Below are 11,911 nucleotides of genomic sequence, written 5' to 3'. Positions count from 1 at the left end.
TGATCACCATGCCTTCTACGATTCCCTGCCCTGTAATGGACACAACGAAGATTCTAAAAAAAAAGGAGACGAAAAATAAAATTCAAGCACTATTGCCAAAAAAATAAAAGGAACAGGAGTTAAGCCGAAGACGGTTAAAACATAAAATATAATCTTATAGGTTTAAGTTTTCATTTTGTATTACTTTTCAATAAAACTGTTGTCTAGTTGTATCTCAGCTCTAAAATAGAGTTTAATTTTTTGTAGGCGAAACCTCCGATGTGTTCATATCGGAATCGAAGAATACTCCCATGTACAAAATTTCAGCAAAATATTTCTTTATCAAATAATCTAATTCAGTTGAACGGGAAACGGGTATGTAACCACATCTCTCTGTGCTATTATATGGCACACAAAAGAATCGATCACTTCTACCCCGTTCGACAAAATCTATAAAGTTTTTTGTTCGTCCTGAACATTTTCTAAATATACACATAGGAGGTTTCGCCGTGGCAGCGACGATATGTTGTTACAAAATATTGTATTTTAAACATTATTTAATACTTACAGCAATTTATTCTTTCAATTTATTCAAATGAAAAACCATCAACAAGAACAATACACAATACGCATTAGTTTATTTATGTTAGGTAATGTTTACTGCGATGGACCAACGGCACACAGAAGCATAAGTACGGTTCACTGGGCCGCGTTGTCTTGATAGGACCAACAAATTTGTTATATGGTGGCTCATAGGCGCACTTAAAAAAAGGAATGGTTGGCTCACGGAAGCATTGATTTAGAAAATATAGTCGGCAGCGAACGTGTTAATAAAAAAACCTCACACCAATGTTTATTGTAAGAAATTATTTAAATATTATTAACTTTTTTTTACGTATTACCTACTTTGGGATACTCGGTATAAAAAAAGCTTCACAAATAGTTATATTTTAGGTGAACAAAGTTCATATGCTATTCAAATTTATCACATTTTTTTTTATTTTTTGCCTTTTTACATTCTTCCCTCGGATTAGTCCTTAGTAATTCATAATACGGATGAAAAAGGCTTGTTGGGGGATGGCGACAGTCTTCTACGTATTTTTTATTCCTCATTCAAGTAGATGATTTCAGCATTACTGCTGTCTGTTTTTGTGCAGATAATAAAGTGGCCCCATCTACATATTTTCATATTCGAAAACTCTCCTTGTCTAGACAATTTATACGACAAAAGATAGTTTACTACCGGACTTTGTTGACGAAAGCAATTTAGTTTTGTTCATAATTCAGTTTTAAGAAAATGTCTCTATTAAGGTCGATCGCAGTTTAATATGATCTAAAAAAACTTTTAAACTAATAAAAATTATGTGCGGGAAACAGAAGTTAAAGTACTATCAGATAAATAAAGTATAGTATGAACAAAATTTAAACATGAGCTTTACCGTTACCAATTCTTCTCGATTTAACACTGTGTAACGGTAAACGTTACTTTTTTTTGTCCAATCTTTCACCTCATTAAATAGAAATACCATTTCTTTTCGCCTGTTAGGTAGACAATTCACAACACCAACGCCTACACGCCTAATTATCTACATTTGGTAGTTCTGATTGTATCGGAAACCAATAGTGATTCACGAAATATTCAAAATAATTTGACATCTGATTAATCTTAATTCTACACCTTCTTAATAGTCTTACAAGATTTTATAATAGACATATATACACGGTAGACTTATCGTTGCAATACCAGCCCGTTTATCCAGTGAGACAGATAAAAGTAACGCAAAGCAGTCCCTGCATCTCTTTTTATTTTATCAGGTTTATCTACCACGTGACTTAAATTACCAATAAGAAGGTATTGTCAATACCACGTGGTCGATAAACCCGGCAATAGACGGAGACGCAGGGACTGCTTTTCCTCAGTTTTCTCTGTCGCAATGGGGGAACTGGGGGAATGTGACTGTATTGCAGCAGCTAGTTATTATCTTTTATAAAAAATGTATCTATGGGTTGTATCGCCAGTTCCAGACTCAATTAAGGAAAGACCTAATTTAGATTGTTTCGGCGAAATTGAGGAATTGAAGAGACAAAATTAAGTTTTTATTTAACTTTATGTTTGTTTTTATTGAGAAGATTTATTTTATTAAAGCAAATTATAAAGTTTTTATAAGTTATTTTGAAAAAGGAAAATCGTTTATGTAAACCTAATTTCGGTAAGTTAAGATTTGATTCCTGTCCAGCCATCTGGCAAATTTTTTATATTTCATTTTTTTGCCATTATCAAAATTATATTTCTAGTAGAATTCCTGAGTTTAACAAAATTTACAAAAAGTGTAATTATTATTTAGCTTTTATTGTCTCTTTAACATATCACAAATCTAATATAGACTATAAGCTGACGGGACATTTTTAAGGGCTCATTTGATCATACACATATAAATCAATACTACAATATGTATCAGCTTTGGAAATTATGCCGTCAATTTTTCTCCATACAGGTGGCTACACAGGTAAGGTAAACTTACTACTTATTTTGGATATTTTGGTCAAACATCTTTGTACGGCATTTATAACTTGCGACCTTCGACCTAATGCCATACAAAAATATTGGTAACACTAGCAGGGACAATTTTCTCGGAAAATTTTGACCCCATTTTCGGCAAACTTGATACAGAATAGCATTCATACACAGTTTTAGTTCGTTATTTAAATTACTTTTTTTTACAGTGCCGTACATATCGGCTGGTACAGGGGTGAAAAATCTAGGGCCCAGCCCTCTATCTTTAAGTTGTACAAATAAGATCATTTGACAATATATGAAACTCGCTTTGAAGCGAAAATCGCTGATTTGAATTTTTTCTTCTTCTTCTAATTCTTGGAGATCTTTCGATCTGTTTAATTCTGAAGCTGCCTCTGGTTAATTTCCTGGGAGGTAGATTGCCAACTATCTCTCCATCTTTTAGGTGGTCTTCCGGGAGGTCTTGAACCGGGCGAGCTGTTTTCTAGAGCAATTTTTGGGAGTCTACTCTCATCCATTCGTCTTACATAATTGTACCACATCCTCTTACGCTGCCGTCCCCATCTTACAATATCTTGAATTTTGCACTGCTCTCTGACGTATGTATTTCTCACCCAATTTCGTTTTGTTAGTATCTTCGCGCACTTCCATGCCATATGTCATGATCGGTCGTATGCAAGTCTTGTAGATTCTAATTTTACTACCTGTACGCATATATGGACTTGACCAGACTATCTCCCGCAGACATCTCGACAATGCGGATGCTTTGTTGATCTGACTCCTTAAGTCCTTTACTGGGTCGTGTGTACTTGATATATCTATGCCCAGATACCTGAATTGCATCACCTGTTCTATGGGGTTGTTCTCAACCACTAACTTACATCTGATTTGAATTTAATTGCATAAAATAACAACATTCTTGGACATGCCGTACATTTTTCACAGTACATGTGCTTATGAAAGGAAAATTAATTGCCCTCTGATCAGTGGGATATTACGACCAAAAATTTATTAACGGCATTGATATATATTGTTAATATATTGAAATTAATTATTAACAAAAACCAAAGGCCGTCCAAAAAAAAAATAGTTCTAAATGATTTTAAAAGTATTATAGTCCAGGTTGTGAGGCCCCTTCTGTAAAAACAATGTTTTTAATTCGATTTCTTTATGGATTTCTGTTTAAAAATTTCCCATTTAAATAAATCAGAAGGGTGATGGACAAATTTTTTGGGCAGAAATTGTTTAAACAATTTCTTTAAACAAATTTTAAAAACCCCCCGTTTTTGCTTCACGAAATTTTTTTAAAATTATCAAAAAATTTTTTTTGAAACTTTATAAACCAAAAATTTTGTTGTCATTTTTTTGTTAAGTTGATAATTTTCAAGTTATGAATAATTTAAAATCTCAAATTTATTATTTTTTAGGTAACCAAGTACATCAATTAAAGAGCAAGTATGAGGTCTATTAAATTTTTTTGGTTCTTTTCATTACGAAGAAATGTATCTTAAGATAATAAATAATAATAAATTTTGTGGTGGCGGAAAAGGTCGATAATAAATTTTTAATAAAATAGGAACAAGTTAAGAAAATGGTAAATTGGTTTAAAATGATATGAATAAAAAAGTGGAGATACGAGTATTAGAACGGAACATATGAAAATTTTAAAATAGAGACACTAAATTGGCTCTAATTGTTAATGAATTCACTGGTAGGAGTTTTAAACATACCTTAAAATCAAGAGTGGGTGCACTTCTAAAACCTGGTAAAACAACTACCTAAATCAAAATTTACAACCAATTTCGTTGCTTTGTCACACTTTAACATTTTCTAATTAATAATAATCAAAAGACTCTTGGACATTATAGATGAGAACTTAATACCAGACTAGGCCTAATTCAATAATAATAAAAGACTCTTGGACATTATAGATGATAACTTAATACCAGACTAGGCTAAATTCAAAATAGTGCAGTATATCAAAAATAGCTTTCAGGAAAAGACTATAACGGGTGTAGCTTGCATTGACTGCATTGCATTGTATGACAACGTTAACGATCAAAAATTGCTAGCAAAGGAGAATGAACTGACCAAAAACATCAGGCTGATGTGCTTGCTAAAGTGCGTCTTTCAGATTAGTCGGTTTCATGTTACATTACAATTTATCAAGGACCGCCTTAGATATATGTGACTAATACGCCTTTTTGTAGTTCGCCTAGCGCTTGCTCGAAGATATATTCAGAGTATATATTAAATAACACCGGGGACAGAATGCATCCTTGCCTCACTCCTCTATCTATGGAGACTGCCTCTGCCAATTGGTCATCCACTTTAATATTGGCTGTTTGGTTGTAATATAAATTATAGATGATTCTTAAGTCCCTATCATCTAACCCCACTTCTTTCAAGTTGTTTATAAGTTTATCATGCTTTACTCTATCAAATGCCTTTTTGTAGTAGATAAAACAAGTATACACATCACATTTAACATTCCTGCGTCTTTGCATAAGCACTTGGACAGCGAATAGAGCCTCTCGGGTGGCTAAGGAATCGCGGAATCCAAACTGCGTCCATGATACTTGTTCTTCGCATTTTTTTAAATATTCTGCCGTGTATCACTTTCAAGAACATTTTAAGTAAGTGGCTCATTAGGCTAATTGTTCTGTAGTCTTCGCATGTCTTGGCATTTACTTTTTTTGGTATGGTCACGAAGGTCGACTTTAACCAGCTTTGGGATATTTTTCCAGTTACGTATATGTTGTTGAATACAGTTGTTATCCATTTTATTCCCTGTTCATCCATAAGTTTTAGGAATTCTGCACAAAACTTGTTAGGCCCTACCGCTTTACCATCTTTAGTTTATTTAATAGCTGACGTGACTTCTTCAATGGTAATCAGGGGTCCTGTTTGGCACTCAGTGTCTTCAATGATATTCTGCCTTTCATCTGCAAAAGTTACTTTCACATAATTCTTCCAAGTGTCTAGTTTTTCTTTCACAGTTAACAGTGGTTTGCCTTGGTTACCTGCCAAACACCCAACTCTTCTAGGTTTGTATAAGCCTGCGGCTTCTTTAACTTTTTTGTGCATATTAAATGAATCGTGTTTATGATGCAATTGCTGTATTTCCTCACACTGTTTTCTTAGATGTGTATCCTTAGCTATTTTAATAGCTTTTGTGATCTTTTTATCGATTCTTTTGTATAATGACATGTCTCGATCTTTAAACTTTCGCTTCTCTTTCGCCTCACCGGGTGCTTAAAAATTAAAAATATCAGGGTGCCTAAAAACTTTTCCACTTAATGCTTTGTAACTGTTGTTTCGAATTGCTCCTCCAAACATAAGAAGAAAAGTAATTTCTGAAGTCAGGAAAAAGAGGTAGAAGAATGACCCAAGCCATTCAATGTTTGGCCAGCGACGCCGCTCATCAAGGTTAAGATCTTGTAAAAGTTTCATAAGTACCACGCCTCTGATCAAAACCACCGAGAAACAGCGTCGCCTACAGCTTTGAAGAGACAGCATAAGCTTCGGTTTCTGGTGCTTTAACACCAAACAAAGAGATGGCTACAGGCTATTAGTTACCCTACACTGCACGGAAGTCTCTAAATAGACTCAGAACTGGCACGTGACGGTATAGCCCAATTTTAAAAACGATGGGGCTATGCAGAAGGTGACAAGTGCGACTGTGTTGAAGTGCAAAATCTCGAACATCTATTGATTTGCACGGAATTGATCCAGGCATGCACTTACTTTGACCTAATGGCAGCTAATGATAGGGCCATTCTGACGAAACATTGGCAGTATTCTATATAATATATTCTACATAATCTAAAGATATGATAACTACTGAGGTGTAGTGTCAATAATTCCAGTACAATAGATCGTTTGGTTGTTTGTGCTTTTGTAGCTTTTTTGCTTGGTTGGAATTCCACACATTCAAAGTAAATAGTATTAGATTTTCTTGTTGATTTTGGTGTAAGCCATGCGTATCTAACCAGCTTTGCTATGTAACATTTATAGTATAAAATATCACAAAATTGACTTTTTAATTTTGATTTTTAATTACCTTTATAACTGTTTTTTTTATTTGGATGTATTTTTGGTTATAGTATCCTACTTTCAAGTTATTTGTAACGATAACTACACAAGACTTAACAGTTTTGCTTCAAAAACCTCAATTATTAATTTAAATTGACGACGGGCGTCTTATTTTTTAAATGAGTAGGTATACAACATATAAATCGTATGTTATTTGGAATCTCATTCCAAGATCTTTTAAGCTACACCTTCGGCATTAAAATCTTCAAATCCAATTTAAAATGTATTACAAAATAACTTTTATTATGTTGCATTTTCCATTTACTACGCGAATAGCTAAAGTTTTAAGCAGAATGATGGCTACGTAAAATTTTCAAATATTACCTTTGTTACTGGTTTAATGTGTCGCAGAGTATCCACAAACAGTAGTTAACAGTTTGTTCCATTAAATTTTATTGAAGTAAAATAGAACTGAAATAACAAATTCACATTATGGTTATAGTAAATAAAATTGTATAAGTTATTATAATATCAGATTACATTGTAAAAATGGTATCGCCAACTCTTACGCGTCGGCTTGCCATCTCTTTATATGCACGCACTCCCACCGACACCTACCACTACTACTCGATGCGCGTTGGAGATACAACACCTGAAAAGTTAACAAACGCTGTAGATATTGACAGAGAAAAAAGTTCAAACCCTAGAACTGATCTGGTAAGAACTACAACCCAGGCCTTTGAGATATGCTCGGAGCCCAACAGCCCTGGAAGTTTAAGCTGAACTACTGATCTGGTAAGAGTCCCAAACCCAGGATTGATTGGTCGCTTTTCGATCCTCGTCCATATCGAGTTATGATCTACTCGGCCATCTCTTACCTAGACTAAGCTTTAATTAGTTTTTTTCCCTGATGTTTGGGGACTATCCAATACGTCTCTTGTTATTTTATTTTTCCTAGCATCGCCAATATTTATTTTTCGCAAGTATAAACAGAGAATCGTAGCGTCTTCGATTTATTCACTAGGATTGATATTTTATTTTATTGTACATATTTTATAGACGTTTATTTTGTTACCTATTTTGAATTAATTTTTTTAAATAGATTGAAGTTGTATTTTACTTAGACCGGTGCCTAATAGAGCACCCGTCACAATATACATGACTCTAAATTTGAATATGCTCATATATGTAATACGTATTAGCAAAATATGATGCAAATATTCCAAAAACGTCTAAAATGTATTTTAAAAATAAACTCTTTAAATAATTTCTAACTCCCAAATAGCCATATAATACACATAACACAAATAGACTGATCTCTGCAATACATTATCGCTCCTCCAGTGTGACAGAGAAAACTGACACAAAGCAGTCCTTGTATGTTTTTCTAATGGGCCGGGTTTATCGACCACGTGACCTTCCCTTTGGTCATTTTGGTCACGTGGTCAAAAAATCCGGCCCACTGGAAAGAGATGCAGGGACTGCTTTGCGTCAGTTTTACCTGTTGCACTGTAGGAACAACTCTGTATTTCAATGTTCAGTCTATTTGTGTTATATGTGTATGAGTCATATTATGTGTTTGGTGTTATGTTTGGTTAGTTACGGAATTTTCCACGTATAGCTCATAATTTGCTTTAAAATGAAGCTGGGCTAGATAATATGCTACGGTGATTTACCATCGCTACATATCATAATACAACCACCGTATCCTCTGTACTTTAAAGCTATAAATAAGATATAATAAAATTGGGTAAAAATTTAATCACAATTTAAGACCTGTATAGACAATAATTGGATGAATGACATGCAATTTCTGCATCACTTATATTATCATAGAATACAGATGATACGTATCCAGCTTACTTGAAAATTAATAAACATATTATGTACACAAAAACCAAATTCCGAGGGTTTTTCTACTTTTCACTAACATCGCGCAATAAGATCACAAAGCAGTCCCTAATAACATTTCGAAAATAATAATATTCAGTACCTTAGAACAGCAACTAGCTGTAAAATTTAAAGATACGCTAATATTATAAATTAATATGTCACCATATTATTTAGATGACAATTAACCTTAAAGTAATAAATACTAAAATCTAGGCACAGTTGTTTATATCGAGGATGGAAAAATATTTGATGTTGTAGTAGCTCCTCACTTATTAACTACATATGAGGTAACCAGACTTGATACTGTAGAGAGGGAAGTTTGATAATGGTCAAAGACATGCATAATAAAGAGTTTTTAACGGCAAAAGCTTTGGTCAGAGTTCAATTCATAGTTTTTGTCAGAGTCAAAAACTTAAAGGAAAACGCAATCACATTTTGTTGAAGATCTTTTGTAGGACAAAACATTCTGGTAGCGTCGATATTTTCTGCAAATGCGGCTGACAAAGGTCCGAATTAAAAATATCAGAAATAGATGTAAATTTGTTAGCAATAATTAGGCAAAATAATTATAAAAGTAAACGTTTCATATTCACGTATATATAGAATATAGATTATAGAGAATTTTCTATCTATTGTTAAACAGTATTCATATTTTTGCAGTGTATACTTCTTATCGCCCGGTATATTGTTTAGTCACGGGCTCGAAATAATATTTAGCGTGACGCAAAATATCGAGACGCGCGCCATAACCTTGCCGTTTACCATAACCAGTAGTTTACATACGTATACACTTATTATAATAATCAAATGACATTTAACAAACGGCGTTTTATTTTTTTATAATAACTTTTGAACGACTTAACCCTAGAACACTCTTATACGTAATAAAACGCTTAATACTCTTAAGACGTAAAATTTACGTATATTGAATTAACAAATCTAAGGACAGTGTTAAATTAACAAAATATTTATTGCAAACAGAAATACATAAAAAAACTCTTACTAATAACATATTTAATAAAAAAATAATAACATATTCAATAACAGTTTTGACACTGCTTAATTTGGTGTTCTCCGCAAATAGGTTTTTTGCATTTCGGGCAATAAGTGGTCGTCATTCGATTAATTGTTGTGGGGCAGATTGAGCAATACTTCCTTGGACCTTTTTGGTTTTCTGTTACGACTTCGGGAGTATCTTCTTTTTCCAAGACCTCAGAAATATTTTTTTTTAATTCACGGTTCAATTTTTTATTTTCTAAGCTTCATCATAAACTGCTGTCTTTGTAAGGGTTTACCACCTTGAGTAAAAACGCTATGCGAATAAATAACGTAGGCATTGATGCAAGCCTTATTATTCATATTATAAAATATGCATATCGGCCATCTTTTGGTCTTGCGGTTCGCACACATGTTTTTGACACATTTGGTCAAACGTATCGACTGCTCCTTTCGTGGAATTATACGACATTATTATTTGGTTTTTTTTTGTATTTGTGTTAACTGTTCCCTTTTTCTGCATTGTTGATAGTAGAGTCACTATTTTATTATTTTTAGGTTTATAGGACAGCAAGGAGCAAGTTTTACTATCGTCCTAAGTATTGTCAAATTATAGAGCCTTTTTAGTAATTTCTCCGCCAAAGGAATATTCGTGAACCAGTTGTCCATGGTCAGGTTCCGGTTAGTGCCGTGAATTGGAGCTGTTAACACAGTTATAAAGTGATCGGCTAGAGGAAGGCCATTTGTTTGGGTAGATTTGCCAAAACACGGTTCAGCATTGACCAAGTACTTGGTGGCGACATCGCATAACAAAACCAATTTTAACCCGTACTTAGCAGGTTTATTTGGTGTGTACATGCGAAAATTGCATTTTCCCCTAAAACCCACCAGCTGCTCATCAATTGTCAAATATGAACTGGACTTGTAATTTATTTTACAATGAGTAATTTCTCTCCTTTCAGCTCTAGTTGTCTTATCATCGAACCTAAGACAAGCAGTCAGAAATTCAAATCGAAATTTGCTCATCGTCTCCTTGTATCTGGCACCGGAAAACGATGTATCAAACATAATATTCGATAACAAGTGATTGTCCTTTAGTACTGCAGCGAGTATATAAAGTCCCAAGAGTGCCTTCAGTTCTTCTAGATTGGTTTCAGATGTTATTTGGGCAACGTCATGATAATTTTTGTTTTTTCGGTTTATTTCTTGATATTTATATGTCACTATTTTAGTTAGCATCGAATCGGTGAAAAATATTTCGAATGCACTTAAAGGTTCTAAAATGCCCCTGATTTTGGAATACTTTTATATGCATACTCTTGGATACTCTTATAGGCAAAAATATCCATTTTTGCCTATAAGAGTATCTCCATCTGGAATTATAATGTGTTCGAGATCAATAGCGGCACCCTAAAAATTATTGAGATTAGTTTAACAATTGGCACAAACCAAATTAAATAAATACCTCTAGAAAATTGGTACTGGAGGGCTTCCCTCTCTGCGCATGGTCTGGTTAGATCATTTTTTTAGTATCGACAGCAACATCCTATAAATTAAAAAAATAAAATTAAGTGCTCGCTAGCCAATGAATTATAAAATCAACCATTTCTTCAAATCCCATACTAGGTGACACTTCTTATTGTGCCCTAGGGGCATTTGAAAGAAGTCTTCGCTTTTGTGCAGGCATTGTAGTACTCTTTGGATTTTTCATATACATCTTAGACTTTTTTCCACGTCCTCCTGTACATTTTCTTCATCAAGAACAAAATGGGGATCAACAATGCTGTCATCAGAATCACTATCAATTCCAACGCTATCCACTTCAATATGATCTTCCTCCTTACTCTCACTACTATCGTAAATCAACTGTTCAAGTTCGGAATTTGTTAGCGCCTTTGTACTCATTTTATAATAAAAAAAATGTCCGATAAAACTCTTGACACGTCAAATTAACCTACCTTTATTTATCTGTTAATGGTCTTCACACGTAAAATTTACGTGTTGACCCTCAGGGATCGCGACACACTAGCAACTACTTAGTCGAAATTTATATTACAACTAGCGAAAAATATTACCAATAGCCTACTCGAGGCACTGCCAGTACTTGGAGTGGGTGAGTTGACGCGTTTGACAGTAATTAGCGAGTTTTCGCAATGATACGTAATTTTTACGTACAAGAGTGTTTTAGGCTTAATTGATTTGGCTAATTGTCCAAGGAAGGTAAAAAAGAGAGAAAATATGATAAAATTGTAAGAAAATTAGTAAAAATAACAACTGTTTTTAGGCACAAACTTTTATATTTACTCCTTTGAAAATATTACGATTTAAGCCAACTTGCTTTAATAAAATGTTGACATTAAGAAAGATACAGGGTGTTAAAGTGGAAATTTAAAATTTTATTTTTCACTATACCTTTTACGTTTGTATATATTTTTGGACAAAAATTTAAAATTCGATGCTTTTAAGTATCATAAATTATAACTTTATACATAC

The 11,911-nt window shown here is 33.6% G+C and overlaps 1 protein-coding gene across 1 annotated transcript; it reads right to left on the bottom strand.

Moving 5' to 3' along the window:
• Nucleotides 1-9,958: 9,958 nt before the first annotated feature.
• LOC140438641 (uncharacterized) lies at nucleotides 9,959-10,657 on the bottom strand. Its single transcript, XM_072528297.1, has one exon. It carries the CDS (start codon nucleotides 10,655-10,657, stop codon nucleotides 9,959-9,961), a length of 699 nt encoding a protein of 232 aa, XP_072384398.1.
• Nucleotides 10,658-11,911: the final 1,254 nt, after the last annotated feature.

Source organism: Diabrotica undecimpunctata, chromosome 4, assembly GCF_040954645.1.
Source record: "Diabrotica undecimpunctata isolate CICGRU chromosome 4, icDiaUnde3, whole genome shotgun sequence".
In the NCBI taxonomy this organism is placed as follows: domain Eukaryota; kingdom Metazoa; phylum Arthropoda; class Insecta; order Coleoptera; family Chrysomelidae; genus Diabrotica; species Diabrotica undecimpunctata.
Note: the sequence above shows the minus strand (reverse complement) of the source record. Positions and strands in the feature narration are given on the sequence as shown.